Here is a 23855-nt window from a genome sequence, read left to right on the forward strand (position 1 = left end):
CAGTGCTGCGGTCGGATGCGTCCGCCACTCCTGACAGATGTTGGAGTCGTCTAGAGCCGAGGAGGATTTTAATTTGACAGTTCGGAGGGCAGAAGACCCATGGCTGAGCTCCACCGCGGCCCCTTGGCCCTTACCCCCTGTCCCACTCTCACCTGCCCGCCGAACTTGCACCTACTGTGGGGCTAAGAGCCGCTAAGGAGGGGCTCCTCTCTCCATCCATGCTGCCAGGCTGCTCCTGTTGCCATGCTCAAACCACCCAAGAATAAAAATGTCTCCTGGGTAAGTGGGGTATGTGCAGGCGGTGCTTTGGTATGTACGGCGTTTTCAGGGGGGGGGGGAGAGGGATGGAGGTGCAAGATACCCTACCCATTACTTACCTCTGTGCTTTGACTTGGCGCTCTAGGCGCTCTTCAAACCCACGAACAATCACTTGTTCTACATTTGCTCTGTCAGATATCACTTTGAATCATAGCAATAGGAACAAATGGATATTTAAAAAGTATTTCATTGTAAATTGTGACAGAATTGATTGTCAGGAAAGTGTTGCTCATTCAGTGTTCATTCTAATAGTGGCATTTGCGAGTTTAATGTTTGTTGAGCCGTTCCCTCCACCAAGACAGAAGTGTATCATGTTTAAAGGTGTTCTCACACTGTCAGAAAGCAGATGATTCACGTATAGTTTTCTTCCAGAACAGGAAGTTCTATGCTTTTATTTTCCTAACCTAATTGAAAAAGCGCCGTCGCTGAAATGACATTGTTTGTATGTTAGTCCAGTTCGTTCGTCGCCAGCTGTTATCTAAGCATGGAGTACTAATGAACAAAAAAGCATTCTGCCGTTGACATAGGCATTATTTCAATCTTCTAGCCCAGATTGGGGTTATGACAAAGTGACAAACAACAATAACATTTGTTTTGGGGATTTGTCAAGCATTTCTGTAATCTTCGGATTTGACTTAATCTGAAGGAGTTGATTTGAGAAAAAAAAAACTGGAAAAAAAACCTTGTGATTCACACCGGTACCCTGGGGGTAGTTGATCGTGGCAGGACTGGAGTGCACCCTGGGGTAGATAGCCGTGGTTTTAGTTTTCTCCTGAGCCATCCAATGGCTATTTCAGGGGAGGCTTTAGCGATTTAGGAATTATATAACTACTACATGTCCACTTTATGAGATCTGGCCATGCCCAGCCCAGATAACAATCAATCAGTCCATTACTTTGTCTTTTCATGACAGCAATGTTTGTTGTAAAAGAAACAAATAATAATGTTATGTCAACTTGAAAGGCAGTGACGTTGGAGATGCATGTGAGTTTGTCTGGGGAAAAGCATTGTCTCCATTAGCTGATGAGTATAACCGGGAGGAACTCAGAAGGTTTACCATGAGCCCCATGATAAATAATCCAGTCATGTGATTGAAATGCCATTCTGGAAGCACAGGTTTTTTATGTATTTTCGGTAAGCGGTAGACTACCGGTATTATTGCTTTGAGGTAGACTTTAAGTCATTTTAAAATGTTCATGTCTGCAGGACGGACAATGGGAAGGTATTGGGCGTATGCATATACCTATTAGCGGTTGACTGATTAATCAGAATGGCCGATTAATTAGGGCCGATTTCAAGTTTTCATAACAATCGGAAATCGGTATATTTGGAGACTGATTTGGCCATTTTTGTTTTTTTACACCTTTATTTAACTAGGCAAGTCAGTTAAGAACACATTCTTATTTTCAATGACGGCCTAGGAACGATGGGTTAACTGCCTTGTTCAGGGGCAGAAAGACAGATTTTTACCTTGTCAGCTCGGGATTCAATCTTGCAACCTTACAGTTAACTGGTCCAACGCTCTAACCACCAGCTTTACATTGCACTCCACGAGGAGCCTGCCTGTTGCGCGAGTGCAGTAAGAAACCAAGGTAAGTTGCTAGCTAGCATTAAACTTATCTTATAAAAAACATCAATCACTCAATCATAATCACTAGTTAACTACACATGGTTGATGATATTACTAGTTTATCTAGTGTCCTGCGTTGTATATAATCGATGCGGTGCGCATTCGTGAAAAAGGACTGCCGTTGCTCCAAAGTCTACCTAACCATAAATATCCATGCCTTTCTTAAAATCAATACACAAGTATATATTTTTAAACCTGCATATTTAGTTAACATTGCCTGCTAACATGAATTTCTTTTAAATAGGGAAAAAGTGTCACTTCTCCTGCAACAGAGTCAGGGTATATGCAGCAGTTTGGGCCTACTGGCTGTGTGAACTGTGTGAAGACTATTTCTTCCTTACAAAGACAGCCAACTTCGCCAAACGGGGGATGATTTACCAACAGGCGCGTAAACATTCATTCAAACAGCACTTTCTTACCTGGGAATATTGAAGACTCATGTTAAAAGGAATCACCAGCTTTCATATGTTCTCATGTTCTGAGCAAGGAACTTAAATGTTAGCTTTCTTACATGGCACATATTGCACTTTTACTTTCTTCTCCAACACTTTGTTTTTGCATTATTTAAACCAAATTGAACATGTTTCATTATTTATTTGAGGCTAAATTGATTTTATTGATGTATTATATTAAGTTAAAATAAGTGTTCATTCAGTATTGTTGTAATTGTCATTATTACAAATACATTTAAAAAATCGTCCGATTAATTGGCATTGGCTTTTTTTGGTTCTCCAATAATCGGTATCGATATCGGCGTTGAAAAGTCATAATCGGTCGACCTCTAATTCCTATGCTTGTTATTAGCTTACATGTATGCCCATTCACTGTGATTGTCCTTAGAGTATGCATGTGTGCTTGCACGGTATTTGTAGGTTTCCACAATTGTTATCTGAATGTGCATTTACAAAACTATGTATGTCAGGCCTATTATGTTTGTGTGTGGGGGAGTGTGTTTCATTTCTGACTCTGGGCCAGTGCAGATGGATCAGGGGAGATTAGAGAGAGAGAAAGAGAGAGAGAGAGAGAGAGAGAGAGAGAGAGAGAGTGGTTTTGCTCAGATGAAATCAGCTAGATGGGGAGGGGCTTAGTCTGGTGCCCAGTTACCCACGAGCATCTATGTTCTCCTCAGACTCTTCACCTATTTCTCTCTCCCAGTGTCTGTCTGTCTGTCTGTCTGTCTGTCTGTCTGTCTGTCTGTCTGTCTGTCTGTCTGTCTGTCTGTCTGTCTCTCTCTCTCTCACTCTCTCTCTCACTCTCTCTCACTCTCTTCTTTCTCTATTTCTCTGCCTGTCTCTGTTTCCGCAGGAGGCCAATAATGAGGCAGAGATAGCTAAGATACCACAATCTCAACTCAAAAACTTCAATCTCACTCATTCATCTTTTCAATTATGTAAATAATTATTACCTCAATTAATTGTAACTGGGTGAAATGATATGAAGAGGTTAGATGTAGGGAACCTGAGGCTAGACCAGCTGTATAGCATCTAATTTATGCTTTAAGACATGCAGTCTTGTTTTGTGGTACATCATTATGTTAGTTCACGCTCTTGTGTGTGCTTTTCGCATTTATTGGGATGAGTCTCGTTCTGGAGGCAGAACTGAGCAAATAGTTCTGCCTCCAGAATACCGTTAGAAGTCAAAATATGCTATATTGTAAAAATGTATGAAAACAAAAATGTGCTTTTTGGTGTTAATTTAAGGTTAGGGTTAGCCATTACATTTATTTTGTCCCCCTACACCAAACGCGATCAGGTTGAAATATCAAAACAAACTCTGAACCAATGACAATAATATGGGGACAGGTCGAAAAGCATTAAACATGTATGGCTAGTTAGCTTGCACTTTCTAGCAAATTTGTCCTATTTAGCTAGCTTGCTGTTGCTAGCTAATTTGTCCTGGGTTATAAACAATGAGTTGTTATTTTACCTGAAATGCACAAGGACCTCTAATTAATCCACACATAAAACGGTCAACCGAATCGTTTCTAGTCATTTTTCCTCCTTCCAGGCTTTTTCATCTTTGAACTTATATGGTGATTGCCATCTAATCTTTCATGGTATTACCACGACAACCGGCAACACAGTTTTCTTTCAATCACCCACGTGGGTATAACCAATGAAGAGATGGCACGTGGGTACCTGTTTCTATAAATGAGGAGATGGGAGAGGCAGGACTTGCAGCGCGATCTGCGTCAGAAATAGAAAGGACTTCTATTTTAGCCCTTGGCAACGCAGATGCTCGTTGACACGCGCGAGCAGTGTGGGTGCAATAATTGAATAATTGAATAATATAGATTTCTCAAATGTATTTTGATATATCCAGAACACGATTCATGATGTAAATCTTACCTGCTGTGCTTTTCCCCTCTGAACCGTATTGTGAGTGTGTGCATAAACATTGGTGTATTTTGTGTGTTTTCCTCCAGAGGGAGGAAACCTATATGGTGTGTAAATGCTGCTTTCTGCATTCGATCCTCGTGCTGCACCTGAATGATATGGAACAGTGCAGTAACATTTGAATCTAGTATTGGGTGGAGTCTGATCAAGTTGGCAGTAGGATCCCTAGGCCATAGACGACAGTAGTCAACCTGGACAAATCTACAATAGAATCAGGTACAATCTTCAATAGTTAGATCATCATCAAATCCGCCATCGAGCCAGATACTCCAGGTGAGCATTCACAGATAAAACAACAGCAAATGAACAAGCCATCAATTATGGCTGCACCCTTTCACTGACTGACCTGACCAGCAAACCCTTACTAACGCTAGACTGCGTTATTACCTCATGATAAAAGATATTTCGGACCGGTTACCCTGACCTTCATGGACAGACCTGATACAGTACACAATGAAATGGTGAGTTAAAGGATTTCTATGTGATGCAATACAGATGCTGTGATGTGATGGTACCCAACACTGATGACCAGCCACATCAATAGCACTAACGAGGGCCAGGAAGGCCAGGCGGGGCCAGGGATAGGGCTCCAGATGGTAGTGTCGGTCTGTCGATTAGCTTCTAGCACGATTTAGCTAGAACTTGCTAAGGAAAGACAAACTAGCTGTTTGCGATGTAAGTACCACAAACTAATAGTGTGATTATATACCACTTTGTGGATTGATATTATTAAGAAGCATTAAGAAGTGGAAACGTCATCGTTGTCTTCAACGTTGTTGCATGTCCTGCGTTGACCATGCAGACTGAACGCAAGTGTCTCGTGGTCGCGGAACCACAAATGCGCTCCTTGAGTGACGGGGCGGGGCTAGTTGAGAGAGAGAGAGCAGAGAGGGATGACTCAAGTAGCGGGTGTAAACTATAAAAATGGACAGAACGCAAGGCTTAACACGTTTAACACACCAAACATTCAAATACCGTTATAGAAGGTCAAGTAAAAACCCAAACCGGACCGCGCAACAACACCGGTATATCATAAAATATGGTATACCGCCCAGCCCTAGATGGGATACATCTGTGTGATGAAGGAGTGAGATGTGTGTGTAAAGACTGTGAGAGATGTGTCTGTAAGAGATGCGAGGCGTGTGTGAGCACAGGCCGGCCTGTCAGCCTGAGGTCCAGCCCAGGCGACAGATGTCACACTATCAAATTAAAGCCTAATTCCCAGCGAGCTGAAGAAAAACCCTGGAGCGAACCATGACACCGATGATGTCTATCACGGCTGCCTAGCTCCATGTGTGTGTAGTGTGTGTTTGTGTGTATGGGTATGCTCACGCACACTGCACAGAGGCACCGGCCTCGTGGTGTGTGTGTGTGTGTGTGTGTGTGTGTGTGTGTGTGTGTGTGTGTGTGTGTGTGTGTGTGTGTGTGTGTGTGTGTGTGTGTGTGTGTCTGCCCCAGAGATCCTCAGATGGGCTCAGTCAACAACAGGCGTGTAATTTCCAGTTGAAGACGTTCCTGAGAACAGACCTTGCCGGGGCTGACAACAATCTCCTTTCCTTTCCTGGCTATGGAAGCTAACTGGCCAGACAGCAGAGCATCCTTAGTGTTGGGATTGGTCGATCGGTTTAATGGAAAGCGACTTGTCAGTAGAGCTTAACTTTTTTTTTAGCGTTTAATTCCATTTTGACTGAGGGTAAATAGGTTGGGTATTTTTTATATAAGGCGTCAGCTGCTAGTACCCCTGGGTCATGGTACTCTGAACAAATCCATGGGATTTCCATAATTCATCGCTGTCGCGTTGGAACAGAGAGGTAGCGACACAGGTGTCTCGGGCAGTCTGGGACGGCGAGCATGTCGAAGAAGCCAAAGGTAAAATATCAACAGCTATTCAGAATGGTGGACCCCTGTCTTTGTGTTAGTGAGATGATTTATTTCTGGCTTAGAGAAGTCATTATTTTGTCTTTTGTCCTGTTTACTTTGTAGGCTGCAGACTTCTTTGTTTCATGTGTTTGTTTCAGTACCTAGCTTTTGTGTAGTTTGGCCTGGGTGTATGGGTGTATGCAGCCTGGGTGTATGCAGCTGGGTGTATGCAGGTGTGTCTATGTGGCTAGAACATGTATGTGAACTCTGTAACTTCTATATGAAGAAGACAGACTCAGATGACAGGCAGTTACTATAACTATAGTTCTTCCTCATGCTGGAGTGTCTCTCATCCTACCACTGGGTTGTATTCATTAGGGCATGCAATGGAAAACATTTTAAAAACGTTTTGCAACAGAAGATGGAAATGTGCATTTCTTATTGGACAAATCCATGTAGTCCCTTCCTGTTTTAGTCCGTATTCCTCCGGTTTGGTGCCTTATAAATTAGACCCAGGTATGAATGAGACCTCTCTTTGGCTGAAAGATCTGTAGGCTATTTCCATAACATCACCTGTGGACTTGGTGTCTCCATAACATTTCATATAGGCCTCTATTATAGTTGTCGTTGTTTTATGCGACATGTATCAGAACCAAAACACTGACAATCAGCGTTTGTCTGCCAAGAAGAAGGATGGCGATAGTTTCTTTCTCGGTCAATCCTGGATTGGTGTAAGACGCTTTAAACCTCCATTCCGCGAAGAGTTTGACACATCATATGACTGCCCTGTATCATATTCTGTGTCCTCTATTTCAGAGTTGGTTGATGCTCAGACACTTTGCCTATGGCACCCTTAAAATGGACTTTTAAAGACTCTTATTTGTGTGCGTGCGTGTGTGTGTGTGTGCATGGGTGTGTGTTTGTGTGTGTATTTGTGTGTGTGTGCCTGTGAATTTCACGTCATAGTAGCATAACAGAGACATTCCTTCCACTCACCCAGCTAATCAATGAGGACAGTGCCATGGTACCCTGCCCTCAAACCACTAGGGGGATAGGAGTCTGTCTGTCTGTCTGTCTGGCTGCCTGCCTGCCTGCCTGCCTGCCTGCCTGCCTGCCTGGCTGCCTGCCTGCCTGTGGGCGATTCCATGGCAGTGTAAGCGTAACATATTTTTTGTATCTCAAATTGTTCTAGCCAACTCTCACATAGAAAGTTCATTGGGATGTTTGATATGCTTTTTACATTTGAATCACAAATGATTTTGGAGAAAATCATGACCTAAGTAGCCATATTAGGTCATTTTTAGACCGACACATTCCTCCTGTAACACCCTATGATCTGTGAACCGTACATGGTACGGACAGCATCGCGGTGCCATTAAACTCATTGCAGTGTGGAAGGACTATGTTTAGATTCTGAATGAAAACAATTCACAATTAATTTATTCGAGAAAGTACCCTTTTTGATTGTGCTTATGTTTAGACTGGTACTTTTGGATATATGACCTATTTTATACATAGAAACGGACATTATTAGGTCATTAACCAATCACAGCCCTCCTTTACATTCTGCAAATTACTAGCAGAGGATGTTCGCTTTCAATCTAATTTCCCATTCCCTGTGTTGGTGATGTCATCAAATGTATAATAACTTCAAAAGTAGCAGAGAGCCCATCTTGGACATGTGATGTACTTGTAAAGTATATTATTCCAAAGAATATGACTTCAAATAAGCTAAATCAAAATGGCTACTTTTGAGATGTTCATCTTAATATGTTTCATCGTGAATAAATGAAGGTGAAAACATTTCTTTCCGAATCTACACATAGTCCTTATTTGTAATTGCTAAAATATACTTAAGTATTAAAAGTAAAAGTATAAATCATTTCAAATTCCTTAATGTAGGCCAACCAGATGGCACCAAAATACTTTTTAATTTTTAATTTATTTACAGCTAGACACACACCAACATTCAGACATAATTTACAAATGAAGCATGTGTGTTTAGTGAGCCTGCCAGATCAGAGGCAGTAGGGATGACCAGGGATGTTCTCTTGATAAGTGCACGAATTGGACCATTTTTCTTTCATGCTATGCATTCAAAATGTAACGAGTACTTTTGGGTGTCAGGAAGAATGTATGGAGTAAAAAGTACATTTTCTTTAGGAATGTGGTGAAGTAAAAGTAGTAAAAGAAGTAAAAGTACAGATATCCCAAAAAACGACTTAAGTAGTACTTTAAAGTATTTGTACCTAAGTACCACTGCAAAGATGTTGTCTGTATCATGTACGGTTTACAGATCATAGGATCTTACATGAGGTATGTATAGGTCAAAACATTTTTGACCTATACATGCCTCATGCCTCAAAACAAATAGCCACTTTCATCACGATTTTTTATTTGTATTATTTGTTATACAAATGTCAAAAGCATGTCGAACCTCCTTCCTCCCAATTAAGTTTCTATGTGAGAATTGCCAGAACAATCTGAGGAACCAAAAATATTTTCTGCTTATGATGGCGTGGGATCACCCGTCTGTTTGTCTGATGGTAGTGTCTGTCTGCCTGCCTGCCTGCCTGTCTGCATTTCTGTCCATCTGTCCATTGCAGTGTGTGTGTACATGTGCATGCGTGTCTGGCATGCATGCGTACGTGCGGCTTACGTTTGTTGACGTGCCTGACTGTATCAGGACAGCAGTCCTAGCTAATTTACCCGGCCGAAGAGTTTTTCATAGGCGTCCATGTGGGACAGCCAATGTGTTCAGTAAGCGTAAAGTGACTCAGTGTTCACTTTAGCACATAGACACTTCTACACTGGTGCAGTGATCTACATAGCTGTCTGTTGTCTGGGCTAGTATGTGCTAATCTGTTCTTGTGGTGCTAGCCTAGTCTCTATTCATAAAGCATTGGGGTACTCTCTTATCTGTGCTCATGATTCGGATTCCCCTTGGGATGTTGGACAAGCCTGCAATAGAACCAAAGCCTCCAAGAAGCAAACACCTGGTTTTGAGGGTAAGCTTTCCTTTCTGATTTTCATAATGAACGTAGGTATTGAGCTTTGCATGGCTTTTCAGGTTGGGCTCAATTGCGTATTTCAATTCAGTCAATCCGGGAAGTACTCTGACATTCCAATTCCATTGAAAAGCATTGAGGAGAATTGGACCCAACCCTGTTTCTGGGTAGACGACACATTCAGGAGAATACACGTGATTTTCTCATAGTGTGTCTGGCGTACCTCACTGTGAGTGTTGAGTTCAGATGTTCTCACAGAGGTGGGCTCTCTGTGTGGCTCTCTGTGTGGCTCTCCTCCCCTTCTATGTGTTTGTACAAGAGGTAACTCGAAGTAGAGATACAGACAAAGATCTTTTTCACTAGGCCTAATGAAGGGAATATAGATGTGATTTGACAGCCCTTGCTGAATGCACAGTGCATCAATGAACAGAAGTGATTAGGAAAATGTTATGTGGAATGTAAATGTAACGTGAAATCATAAACTCCCCCCCCGGCCCCCGGTATTTTGTAAGATTTGACAGATGAGGAGGGTTGGCGCATTTATGTGTGCTATTTGTTACCAGGTTTATTTAGCGCCTATGCTCAGCACAGCTCTTTAGTGCAGTGCAGTGCAGTGAGCAGCTGGGTCTCTCTCTCCATTTTCCATATCGCTCTTCCTATCTCTTAACCTTCTCCCTCCCTCCCTCCCTCCTCTCTCTCTCACACACTTCCGCCTCTATATTTCTGTAATTAGAGCTAATCAGTCCTGGGGCGCCAGGGCAGTGCCCATGTAACTAAGGTAACCCCTCTCAGATGCTGCTCTGCTCTGCCCCGGGGGGGTGGGGTGGTTCATTAGGACTCACTGTACTCCAGTCAGAGGATAATGAGCATATGCTCTTTGGGTGCAGCATTACATTGCTCTACTCAGAGAAACAATCATAGCTTTTTCGGTTTCACCAGCATAGCACATAAGGGGGTTCTAAAAACCCAAGAAAAGCCCATTGGTCATATATTACCAGAATGCTAACAAAATGAGCACAAACGCACAAATAAGCGAAATCACATAGACGCTGTAAGCTAAATGCTAACGAGCGAAAACAAAACAAGCTAATTGCAAATACAGGCAAATCCAGCTCATAAAGTTATATAAGCATAGCTAGTAGCTACTATTTTCGGGGAGTGTGGACATTTACAAGCGAAAGTGAACAAGGGAAATTGTGTAAATTAACAAAGTTGTAATGCATGCTTTCTGAAGGAAGAGCAACATGTGTACATGGAGCAGATGAAAAGAAGAATGGAGAAAATAACGCTAGTAGGAAGCACAGGGGGGAAAAATGGCAGCCGTACAGAAAACTCAACCAGAGCTCTATGACTTCTGGCGGAAAGCCATTGTAAGATATCTGTTGGCAAACATATGCACACAAGTGTTACTTCATCACCTCAGGTGTGCCACACGACAGACACTCACTGATAGATATAGAACTTTGCGAACTCACCAGCTCACTTTCTCCCATTGTGCTATTTACATGAAGAAAAAAACCATGTCTGGCTCAACTGTTCTCGGGAACAACGGTAAGCTTCATCATTTAAAATAATGTGACTGGTGAAATGAAGAAAGCATCCTGCTTTATCTCCTAAGATATTGCACAAGTTGACGGCAGGTAATAACTTACGTAGCTACAAATATTTCAAATGTATTGAAAAATGTCAAATAGTTTTGACGATATTTGAGAGTACTGAAAAACCATCCTGGGGCTTTTTCAAAATACCCCGGTGTATGGTATATACTGTATACCGGCCATGCCTACTGGGAAGTGTGTAGTAGTTACTGTACTTGTACGTAAAACATCCTCAACAAATTTGATCATTTCACTAGGGATGCACGATATATCGGTGCACGATATATAGCTAAAAATGCCCGATGTCTAGCTTAACGGCGATGTCAAAGCTGACATGCACACATATACAATGTAGGTAGATGATGTAACGACGCCACAAAAAATATAGCGCTACATGTGCAACACAGCATTCCTAACCTAGCCCACAATGTCTGCTGTGTGGATCGAGCAGTCAACAGGTCGAGCAGTAAGAACATTTCAGCGAGGCAACTCAAAGGCGAAATCCATTTAATTTCCCACGACAATCAACCGTTCTATGCCGTGGATGATGTTGGCTTTCGCCGACTGATCGAGCACCTCGAGCCCCGGTACACACTATCAAGTAGGCGCTATTTTTCAAATGTTACCCTACCGGAGTTACACAGTATTGTTGAAACACACATCCATTAGCTACTTGCTATGGGCGTCACTGCTATTAGCTTCACGGCTGACATTTGGACCAGCGATGTCAGACTCATGAGCATGCTGAGTCTGACAGCACAGTGGGTTGACAATGATTTCGTACTGAGGAAACCATTACTGCATGCTCAAGAATGTGCTGGTTCTCATACTGCTTCTGCCATTTGAGAACATGTTTGAAACTTGTAAACATGAACACACTCCTCGCTCCATTCGAAACAACTGACTTGAGAAACAAGCTCATCAACTGCGTCTGCAGCAGACGTGATACCCTCTGTCAAGGCATTGAAACTCCTGCTCAACAGAAATGCCGACACAGACTGTCGGGTTAACTTGGAAAAGTACTTTACTAGATGCTGTGAACAAGTGATTCGGTGGCATTCTCTCAGAGCCTCTTTACTGTGTCGCCACTATACTTGATGCTAGGTACATGGGCCGCTACGTCGATGCAGATAAGAAACAGGATTGATGTTAAATGTTAGACACAGATGGACAAGATGAAACGGACACAGTGACAGTGCACACCGAGTAAGAGAGGCCACGGGCAGGTAGCTGAAACTTCACTGCTTGACATGTCTGATAAAATCCTGGTTGAGAATGAAACAACTGAACAAGTAAGAGAAAGAAATACGTTTTGATTATGTTTTACTGGTAATGGGGACATGCGTAAATGCCAACAATATAACATTTTGGTCTGTCTGTGTGTGTGTGTTTCAACCATTTGACTGTGCTAGAATGCTTAAAAGGCCGCTAAAATGTCATATCGCTGCATCCCTACATTTCACTATTGTTTTTATTCACCCCTTCAAGTATTTGACTGATAAAATATGTTGTTTTATTGTCCTAGGAATTCAGAGAATTGGACAATTGGAAGTGTTGGTGGGGCTTTTCCCCTAGCAATTCAGAGAATTGGACAATTGGAAGTGTTTGTGGGTTTTTTCTCCTAGGAATTCAAATTGATTACACTGAGTGTAATCTTGGAGCATTTCATTTGTCTAATAGGATTGTTGGCAAGAGAAAACCCCCTAGGAAGAAGTGCTACAGTTTGTAGAAAGCTCTTTAATAATCTAATCGTGGCTTATTCTAGCCCATTAGTGTTACACCAGTGTTCTTGTTGACTTTACAAAAACGTCCACTCTCATTTAATGGGATTTTACAGATTAACAATGGAAGAAGTGAACATACTGTAAGAATACAGTCATACTGTAGTTTGTTCATTATGATTTATTATATTGTTCCGCAAAGGAATGTGCAATTGATCAATTAGGCTGCATTTACATAGGCAGCTCAATTCAGATTGTTGACCTAATTATTTGCAAAAGTGCTGATATGATTTATTAAAAGACCAATTAGTGGAAAAAGATCAGAATTAGGCTGCTTGTGTAAACACAGCCTTAGAGCTCTTTGGGCCTGTTTGGGTGGTTGAATAGGATCGATTTGATGTTTGCTCAGTGCCCGTATTCACAAATCATCTCTGAGTCTGATCTGGGATCAGTTTTGCCTTTTAGAACATAGTGAATGAGATTACACAGACTGGGGACCTGATCCTAGATCATCACTCATACTCTGAGACGCTTTATGGATATGGTCCCTAAATCAAATCAAATCAAATGTATTTATATAGCCCTTCGTACATCAGCTGATATCTCAAAGTGCTGTACAGAAACCCAGCCTAAAACCCCAAACAGCAAGCAATGCAGGTGTAGAAGCACGGTGGCTAGGAAAAACTCCCTAGAAAGGCCAAAACCTAGGAAGAAACCTAGAGAGGAACCAGGCAATGTGGGGTGGCCAGTCCTCTTCTGGCTGTGCCGGGTGGAGATTATAACAGAACATGGCCAGGATGTTCAAATGTTCATAAATGACCAGCATGGTCCAATAATAATAAGGCAGAACAGTTGAAGCTGGAGCAGCAGCACGGCCAGGTGGACTGGGGACAGCAAGGAGTCATCATGTCAGGTAGTCCTGAGGCATGGTCCTAGGGCTCAGGTTCTCCGAGAGAAAGAAAGAAAGAGAGAATTAGAGAGAGCACACTTAAATTCACACAGGACACCAAATAGGACAGGAGAAGAACTCCAGATATAACAAACTGACCATAGCCCCCGACACATAAACTACTGCAGCATAAATACTGGAGGCTGAGACAGGAGGGGTCAGGAGACACTGTGGCCCCATCTGAGGACACCCCCGGACAGGGCCAAACAGGAAGGATATAACCCCACCCACTTTGCCAAAGCACAGCCCCCACACCACTAGAGGGATATCTTCAACCACCAACTTACCATCCTGAGACAAGGCCGAGTATAGCCCACAAAGATCTCCGCCACTGAGAGCCACTGACTCAGCCCCTGTAATAGGGATAGAGGCAGAGAATCCCAGTGGAAAGAGCGGAACCGGCCTGGCAGAGACAGCAAGGGCGGTTCGTTGCTCCAGAGCCTTTCCGTTCGCCTTCCCACTCCTGGGCCAAACTACACTCAATCATATGACCCACTGAAGAGATGAGTCTTCAGTAAAGACTTAAAGGTTGAGACCGAGTTTGTGTCTCTTACATGGGTAGGCAGACCATTCCATAAAAATGGAGCTCTATAGGAGAAAGCCCTGCCTACAGCTGTTTGCTTAGAAATTCTAGGGACAATTAGGAGGCCTGTGTCTTGTGACCATAGCGTACGTGTAGGTATGTACGGCAGGACCAAATCAGAGAGATAGGTAGGAGTATTTGGGATATTGAGGTGATATGTGAACTGAGTTTAAGGGGATAGTAGAAAAATGCCTTTCATGATTTAAACAGTAGCTCATATTGATTACCAGAGTATCTTCCAGGGATGAGTCACTGTTTCCGGGCAGGTTATTTTGGGAGGGAATGGAAGCTGAGTGGTTTGAAAACCATGGTTATTTTTATTTGTTTCATTTTTTATAGTTTTGAACCTTTTTTGTGAATGTAATGAATTTAGAATGCCACAGGGCACGTCCACTTGTTCACATTCTTATTTTAGCCAATGAGAGAATGTGGGTTTTCCATCTCCCACAACTACCAGTCAGTCACCGCCTACTCTCTCAGGCTTTGTCCCAAATGGCACCCTATCCCCTATACCAGGGTTCCCCAACTGTCAGTCCGCGCCGCGGCTGGTTTCATTTGGCCCCAAGTTTCCTGAGCATAAAAATTATAAATATATTTTTTTCATTGTTTGAAATAACAGACTGGGAAAAACACCAGGAAATCTGCTCCAAGTGATCTTTGTTTAAGAAATCAGTTCCCAAGTATTGCCATGCATAATAGAAATACACATTATTATGTTTTAGTCAAACATATATTTTTGGACTGTTTGCTGTTCAATTTGCAGTCTACAAATGATTAGTAATTATGTTCCGGCCCCTGACAATCCGCTTAAGAAAAAAAACTGCCCGTGGCTGAATCTAGTTGATGATCCCTGCCTGATACCCTGTTGCCCTGGTAAAAATGTGTCCACTATATAGGGAATAGGGTGCCATTTGGGACGCAGCCTCAGTATTGATGCTGATGTAACCGGGACAAGTCTTCATTTTACATATGCTTTAGGGATGATGACAACGTTATGCCAGTTTGTTCATGAGAAGTCATATTTTGTAGATATGGCAGAACAAGAGGACAATTGATCTGTTCAAACCTTGGCTCAACCCACCCCAATTACTGATATCTGTCGCACGCACTCACACACACACACACAGACACACAAAAAGTGCACCATTGCTCCTAGTTAGATGATCACAGAGAACACACTCACATCCTCCTCATTAAAACCCAAGAATGAACTAATAAACCATCAGTACACTGGCTATCAATGAACAGCATCTTCCATACCTTCTGTGCTTCTACACCTGCATCGCTTGCTGTTTGGGGTTTTAGGCTGGGTTTCTGTACAGCACTTTGAGATATCAGCTGATGTAAGCAGGGCTTTAAAAATTCATTTGATTTGATCTTATAATGAGGATAGAAAACGGACAGAAGTTTTTCTCCGTCACTCTAAAATGGATAAATCAACATCTCCCCAAGCAACTGGGAGAGTGTGAGCACTCAGCTTTGTACAACAGCGGACCAATCAGTTGGTAAAGTGGCGTGGCGACACGTGTCCAACAAGCCATGGCTTCTCCCAGAAGAAAAGACAAGGTGCAACTTTGGAGATGCAAACGAAAGTAATGAACAGTTAAAGACTTTCCAGGAAAACATGCTCTCAAATGCACACCAAAACAAACTAACTGATACAATCTGTTACTATTACAAAAGTAGATTCCCTCGAAAAGAAATCCGAGGCTATCGTGTAAGACACACAAACAGGGCGTGCGCATGAACAAACCAATAACCAAATCAGCCTTTTGAAAACAAATTTGCAAAGTTTTGAAGATGAATTGAGAATATTGTCCTAAACGGAAGATGAGGAAAAAGGAGACCTTTCCGGCTATGCGATATCAGAGGAACCTGACATGGATATATCACCAGAAGATCTGTAACGATGCCATAGGATCAGCTTGAAACAGAATAATGATAAATACCCACGCTTGGTAATCTTCAGACTGTGGAACTATCAGACCAAAATAAACATTCTGAGAGCACAGTGGGAAAGGAGATCAAAATCCAGGGCCGGTCCATTCGATTCATCCAGGACCCGTCTGCTAAGCTGAGAGAGAGACGCAAGAATACCTTCTGATCAGACAGTCACTGGAGGAAAAGGGGATGAAGTCTCAGCTCCGCTTCCCGGCAGTGCTGTGGGGATGGAAGGGGAAAAACTTATGGAATCCACAAACGCTGATGAAGGCTTAATCAAGCTACAAGAAACCTTCCCAGTGGAAGGAGGAGAGCCCCCTGCTATGAGAAGAGGGCAAAGTAGGAAAAACAATGAGCGCATTAGGCTATATACCTAAGACCTGCGTATTGTAAATTGAGACAATATCCTTTTCCCCTCCCCTAATACAATCTATACTATACTTTCCCCAAATAACTGTTATTCTCTATGAAGTAATGAGAGAAGTAGCCAATGCCAATGGGTTAAATGGATGCTTAAAAGACAATTCAAAAGGGGGAAATATACATTTACATTTCAGTCATTTAGCAGACGCTCTTATCCAGAGCGACTTACAAATTGGTGAATTCACCTTCTGACAACCATGTATGTCAACTGTACTATTGATGTGCGCTTGTGTGGGAGTGTAGGTGTGTATGTGTATATGAATGGGAGTTTGAGGGATGGTGAATATGAATATGTGTAGGAGGGTGGGAGAAAATGGGTGTGTGGTGGCAAAGGGTATACAGTATAAAACATTTTTTGTTTTTTCCCCATTTATTTAACGAGGTAAGTCAGTTAAGAACATATTTTTATTTTACTATGACGGCCTACCCCGGCCAAACCCTCCCCTAACCCGGATGATGCTGGGCCAATTGTGTGCCGCCCTATGGGACTCCCGATCACAGCCGGTTATGATACATTTACATTACATTTTACATTTAAGTCATTTAGCAGACGCTCTTATCCAGAGCAACTTACAAATTGGTGAATTCACCTTCTGACATCCAGTGGAACAGCCACTTTACAATAGTGCATCTAAATCATTTAAGGGGGGGGGTGAGAAGGATTACTTATCCTATCCTAGGTATTCCTTGAAGAGGTGGGGTTTCAGGTGTCTCCGGAAGGTGGTGATTGACTCCGCTGTCCTGGCGTCGTGAGGGAGTTTGTTCCACCATTGGGGGGCCAGAGCAGCGAACAGTTTTGACTGGGCTGAGCGGGAACTGTACTTCCTCAGTGGTAGGGAGGCGAGCAGGCCAGAGGTGGATGCACGCAGTGCCCTTGTTTGGGTGTAGGGCCTGATCAGAGCCTGGAGGTACTGCGGTGCCGTTCCCCTCGCAGCTCCGTAGGCAAGCACCATGGTCTTGTAGCGGATGCGAGCTTCAACTGGAAGCCAGTGGAGAGAGCGGAGGAGCGGGGTGACGTGAGAGAACTTGGGAAGGTTGAACACCAGACGGGCTGCGGCGTTCTGGATGAGTTGTAGGGGTTTAATGGCACAGGCAGGGAGCCCAGCCAACAGCGAGTTGCAGTAATCCAGACGGGAGATGACAAGTGCCTGGATTAGGACCTGCGCCGCTTCCTGTGTGAGGCAGGGTCGTACTCTGCGGATGTTGTAGAGCATGAACCTACAGGAACGGGCCACCGCCATGATGTTAGTTGAGAACGACAGGGTGTTGTCCAGGATCACGCCAAGGTTCTTAGCGCTCTGGGAGGAGGACACAATGGAGTTGTCAACCGTGATGGTGAGATCATGGAGCGGGCAGTCCTTCCCCGGGAGGAAGAGCAGCTCCGTCTTGCCGAGGTTCAGCTTGAGGTGGTGATCCGTCATCCACAGCCCGGGATCGAACCAGGTTCTGTAGTGATGCCTCTAGCACTGAGATGCAGTTCCTTAGACCGCTGCGCCACTCGGGGGCCTTAATATAATTAATTTTCGCATCTATCTAATCACTCTCCTCCTCTCAACTTTTTCCTTCGCTTGTGGACTTCAGTGCACAACACATCAGCTGTCTGTGACTAGGGCTATTGCGGTGACCGTATTACCGCCACACCAGCGGTCACGGGTCATGAAGGCAGTCAAATTCCATGTGACCGTTTAGTCACGGTAAGTAGGCTTCTCCAAGCTCTGATGCTGCTGATGGTCATTAGTAGCCTACCAAACTTGCTAACTGCCTGGTACTCAGCACTCTATTGTCCCTCTAATCACTCTCAGATCAATGCAAATGTATTCAAAAATCTAATCGAATACTTCATGAGAGCCCATGAGCTCATTTTGCACAACATTTCAGTGATGGCCTTTACTAAAAAGAGTAGAATCCCATTAGCTTTCTATAGGCTAAGCCTACTATATTTATTTCTCAACTTTCCTCATTTTAAGCCTAGCCTACCTGGCTGGCATTAAAATAAACCACGGGGAAAGGCGTCCTCCATTCGCTATTTAAATCAAATAAAAATCCCCCGCTGTTTCGATACAGGTGCATGATGTATATTATTTAGTGTATGTAAAGACAGGATTTAATCAAGAATAGTCTGATATGTGACAATATTAGTCTGTCACTTGTGAATTATATATTATAACTTGAGAATGATGCCCAGCATAAGATACAATGCCTTTTTTGAATCACTGTCGCACACCTCATTTAGCCCAGCCCATAGGCCTATATGTTTTAATAAGGTTTGTATCACAACTAAAGTGGCCAAATAGCATCTTAAAATTAAGCATACTAATCCGCTTTACAAGGGGTGTAGAGCCTAACTGGCAGCTTTGTTCAGCTGTATTCTTCATACTATTAAATAATGACACGGAATTCTAAGCGAATCTTGTTTGCTAAATGAACTAGTGTAGCCCACAGCCATTCGGCATAGCCAGATCAGGACCTAACATAAGGACAACTCAGAGTATGCTATTCTGTTCTTCTGAAATAGATAACATTTTCTTCATATCATGCTTCTTTAGAACTGTCTAAAATAAGAAATGTATTTATTGTGAAGGTGTAGGCTATATCACATGGATTTATTATACTTTTTAGTATGCAAATGTTCCAAAGATCTGCATCAGGGGTTTGTAGGCTATGTGTGGAAGCCAGGAGATGCTAAATGTGTTTATGTAAATGAACATTCAATTACTGTGAGACTGACAGTTATTTGCTTGACAATCACCAGCTGTCTAAATTTTGTGACCGACACAGCCCTATCTGTGACCAAGCGAAAAAAACGTTCCATTCCAAACCTTTATATCATGACCACTAACCGCTACACACAGCCTTCATTGTTGTCACGTCATAGTCAACATACTGTATATACTAGAACTAATGCGTTAGTCAACCCGTTATAATCATGCAGTACAGTGTACAGTCAGCAGCAAGCAGTTTAGCAGTTACACAAGTGGGCCCCGGTGGCAATGCATTTATAAAACCAAACGCTTACCTTGAATTGGAAGAGTTCCAGTGTTGGATAGCCATAGTCAGCTAGCTAACATAGCATCACTCGTTGTTTAAGCCGGGTGTTTGAGTCGGCTAAACTAGATAGCTGCATTCGATGCTTGCTAAGTAAGTGAAAGTGAAAATAAATACTACGAAATATAGCTAGCTCTCTTGCTTTTCCTTAATTTTGTAAAAAATGTATTTGTTCAAATCTGTTCAACTATTGTCTTTCTCTCTCTGATTCTACTACTCACCACATGTTATGCACTGCAGTGCTAGCTAGCTGTAGCGTACGCTTAAAGTACTAGATTCATTCTATGACCCTTTGATTGGGTGGACAACATGTCAGTTTATGCTGCAAGAGCTTTGATAGGTTGGAGGATGTCCTCCGGAAGTTGTCATAATTACTGTGCAAGTCTATGGAATGGGGTGAGAACCATGAGCCTCCTAGGTTTTATATTTGTTTTGTTATACCAGATATATAACCTGGTTACCAGGCGTGTTCTGTAGCGTAGGGGCATAGGTAGTGGTCGTGGATCACTGTCCTGACGAGGCAATAGTCTCTAACACTGCCCAACACACGCTCTGGATTATAATCTTTGGAAAGGGATTAAAGCAGAGCAAACATAGTCACATAATCTAGTATGATTTACCCACCAAACACGTGGTTCTCTCAATGTCTCTCAAACATCTGGGGTGTATTCACTAGGAACCAAACAGAACCAAACAGGGAGGGTTCTGACATACCTTAATATGTCCATTCGAAACTCGTTTTCGTTGCAAAACATTTTGCAACTGTTTGATAGGGTTTGGACTAACGATTACACCACTGGGCAATGCCAGGTGGCTGAGGAGGAGTGGTGTATCATGGGATTAGCTACAGACCTGCTTATCCCACTTCTGACACCATGATGCGTTGTAAAGTTGTATGGATGAGAGAGTGAGACGTGAGTCAAGTGAACATATTTAATGAGAAAATATATTGGCAACAACACTTGAACTTGACCAATCCAGAATTGACACGTACGTTTGCGTATAGTTTAAAGGAGAAGGTCTTTCTGTGACCCTGTAGTGGAGCCTAACTCATATGGACTCTACTTGTGGCGGTGCTCCAGCCTTTTGCCTCCCTTCACACACAGCGACACAGCGGGGGGGTTGGTGTTCTCACGCTTTAACACATTATTTCACCTTTAACGTTTCTGCTACATGAGCGCTGAGATGATATTATCACAAATTCAAAGACACAGAAGCACACATTGCACCGAACGCACTCAGGGGGCCTCTGATGTGTAATTATGAAGAGATGGTTTCCCTAAAGCATCTTGAGGCTAAATTCACCATTGGAACCATAAGATGCTTTTGGGAAAGGGGGCCATGGTCGTTTGAAGTTAAATGACTTCTATCACTGTAACCACTACAGTCACCCAGCGGACCCCAATAAACTGAATGAAGATTGTTCAAAGTGCGTGGATCTGTTTTTGTGGCCTATTGGGCATTGATCAAGCCTCTGTACGTAATCTGCGTATGGCATATTTTCAAGATAGTAAAGATAATTATTTCCTGAACTTTGGTTTTTAGGAACATGTGTTGGGCTTCTAATGTACAGTAAGTCTGAGTCTTTAACCTTCCTCTCCTCAAAGTGTAACCTCTTCAAGGCATAGCCGAACACATGTAAACTCTCAGGATCACACACTCACACAGAAATGAGAAGCTGCTGCAGCTGCTTTTGGTGGATTCTGGAATTTTCAGGCCTGCCCTGTTGGCCAGAGTTCTTACTTCCTAACTGGCTATGTGTGTTTGTTCAGGCTATGTATGTGTGTGTGGGAGGGGTTTGGGGGTGGGGGGGGGGGGGGGGTCTTGTTTTTGGGGGCTGGAGAACGGTCGCAGCTCACTGAAGGAGTGTTTTCCCAGCGTGGGAAAGAAGAGGCTCGTCTCTCTTTCAGCCGGTATACAGGGCAGGACTGGGCCATACAAGGGCTGAAACTCCCAATGCCAAACTACAAACTTCAAACTTTTTGTGGGTTACTTCGCTGTCGTTAATGTAGTTTCGGTGTGTTTTACTGAAAGGAGCCAAGGAGTGCAGTAGTAGTAGGAGTTCTCTGGGCTGGGACTGGGAGGAGATGGGCAGTAGCTGAGGAACATTTCTCCCGGACCGGGCAGAGCAGGGGCGACAGCAGAGCCGGGTAGGGCAGATATGTATCTTTCGGGCAGTGAGGAGTCTGACTTGGTGAGTAGACACAACATCACAAACACATACTGTAAACATACTTAGCCTACACATTCTGAGGCTATCTGTCTGTATGCTGCACAGATTCAGCAGTTGTTATCTCATTCTCTCTTGTTCTTTCTTACTCTCCGCTCTGAACAATGGAGAAGAGTTCTGGAATCCTGAAGAATTTTGTTTTTACACCAAATTCCAAAGGGCATAATCTTGGGCTTCCTATTTTGTCTCCTTAGAACTTTTCCTGGAAGTCAGTGTGTTGCTCGAGAGTGTCGCGGCTCTGGCTCTTATGTAGCCTGCCTACAGGGGTAATTTTAGGGGTAGCGGATTATTTGGGCATCTTGTCTGAATTTGCGACTCGAGGTTACTAGCCTGAAGTGGAAAGCTGCGACAGTTGTTAACGGCTCATGTGACGTTAGGAAAATAAACACCTGGGACATGAGAAATGCCTGGTCCTCTGGTTACAGAGACTGTTTAGTTAGTGAACACATAGCATTTACAAGGCCCACTTTCTTTAGCCATGGCTATTCAGAACTCTTGTTTTTTTTTCTCTGCCTTTGCTTATCTGCTTCTTTCCGACTGTAAAGATCTTTGTATCATATTACTTCTGACTCAAGGCTATTTATTTGATGGAGGCTATGAAAGCAACATAATTTGATTTAAAACATGAACTGACCATTTCAAGGTTTACTACATAGTTTTCTGTGCATTTTTTTAATACTCTAGTTCATTTAGTTACCTTTTTCTTTGAACCCCTTAAAGGGATACTTCGGGATTTCCCGATTTTGGGTAATATTCTACTTACCCAGAGTCAGACAAACTCATGGATACCAGTTTTATGTCTCTGCATGCAGTTTGAAGGAAGTTGAAGGTAGCATATCGTTAGCTTAGCACAATTGCTGAAAGTCAATGGGCAGGTACGAGCCAGCTCCTGTCAAAAGCAGGGAAGTAGACCTTTTAACTACTCTAAAACTGAGTGACTAGCACTTTGTTATCTAAGTATTCTTTACAAGTATATATTAAATCATAATTTTTTGATTTATAGTTGTTTTTAAACCATTCCTTTTTTTATTTTTTCCCCCACCAAACTATGCATTTCAGTCAACCGCTGTGACGTTGGGCACATTGGATGCAAGAATAGGTTGTGCGGTAGTGTAAACACAGCTGGCCAGCTGAGACAGCAGGACAGTGGCAGTTTTGAGCGAGTTCGCTAGATATCAAGTAAGCAAACTGTGAGAAGAGTACAACAACAGACTGTCACTGCAAAATTAAAATCACTGTAGTCATCATAAAACTACCACTACAATCGCAGCACAGTTATCACAAAACTACCACAAACCGGTCCCGAACATCATCATAAAGGGAATAAATGTGAATTAAACAAATACCCAGTGCAACAATGCTGTAAAGTTAGGAGGAGATATGCACCTTTAAATGTATTTGTCACGGATATAAAGCGCTCCGCATGTCATCCTTTGTCAACAGTATAGAACAAAAAGACAGGAAAGCGACAGCAGCAAAATCCTGTATGGCAATACTTGAAGATGTTAAATGAGAAGGTTGTGAAATGCTAACTTTGCGAGGTGTAATTGAGCTACAGTGGCAGTGCAGGTGCAATGCTGAAAGGGAGGCACCGCGAGACCCATTCCGTTGCTGGCAGCGGTTGCCCTAATGGCATATCTATAACCCGACTACAAGATGTCGAAAAACCTTGATGGCCCAAATGAAGAAATTGTTCAATGATTGATCTGTAAGTAGTCCTACAAAACACACTCTCTCAAAAACCATACGCGGTGCAAAAGATTGTTGGACTTCTATAAATGCGCTGTCATTACATCACATTGATGAGAAGTGGGACATGAAGTCGCATGTACTACAGAGAACTGAGAACGTGAAAGAGAGGCACACAGCAGAAAACTGGATGCAGTTCAATACATGATTAATATAATTCACCAATACAATTCTTGGTAGTCAAACAAATATTGCTATCAGGATGTAAGTCACAGCTGGCCAGGTACATTGTTTGCTACCTCCAGCCATTGGCATGCACTTTTTCAGTTTCAATTACACAATATTTTGGACAAAATCTGACAAAATGTCAACGCCCTGGAATGTCAGTACAACCAAACTAGCCAGGGCAATGATTACAAGTCAGTCATAACATGGCTAATAGGTTAGCTTATTATATTTATTTA

The 23855-nt window shown here is 42.8% G+C and overlaps 1 protein-coding gene across 7 annotated transcripts in view; it reads left to right on the forward strand.

Annotated features, from left to right (window-relative positions):
• Positions 1 to 23855, forward strand: part of cacnb2a (calcium channel, voltage-dependent, beta 2a) — a 106951-nt gene that overhangs the window by 24165 nt on the left and 58931 nt on the right. Inside the window, exon 1 of one of the 7 annotated variants that reach the window (XM_064941826.1) lies at positions 21360 to 21666. The exons of the other annotated variants lie outside the window; for them this stretch is intronic. Within the exon in view, the coding sequence (XP_064797898.1) occupies positions 21634 to 21666 (33 nt within the window). The 5' untranslated portion in view covers positions 21360 to 21633. Of the gene's footprint in view, positions 1 to 21359; positions 21667 to 23855 lie in introns of those variants that run through there. 7 annotated transcript variants of the gene reach the window in all.

Source organism: Oncorhynchus masou, chromosome 28 (assembly GCF_036934945.1).
Source record: "Oncorhynchus masou masou isolate Uvic2021 chromosome 28, UVic_Omas_1.1, whole genome shotgun sequence".
In the NCBI taxonomy this organism is placed as follows: Eukaryota; Metazoa; Chordata; class Actinopteri; order Salmoniformes; family Salmonidae; genus Oncorhynchus; species Oncorhynchus masou.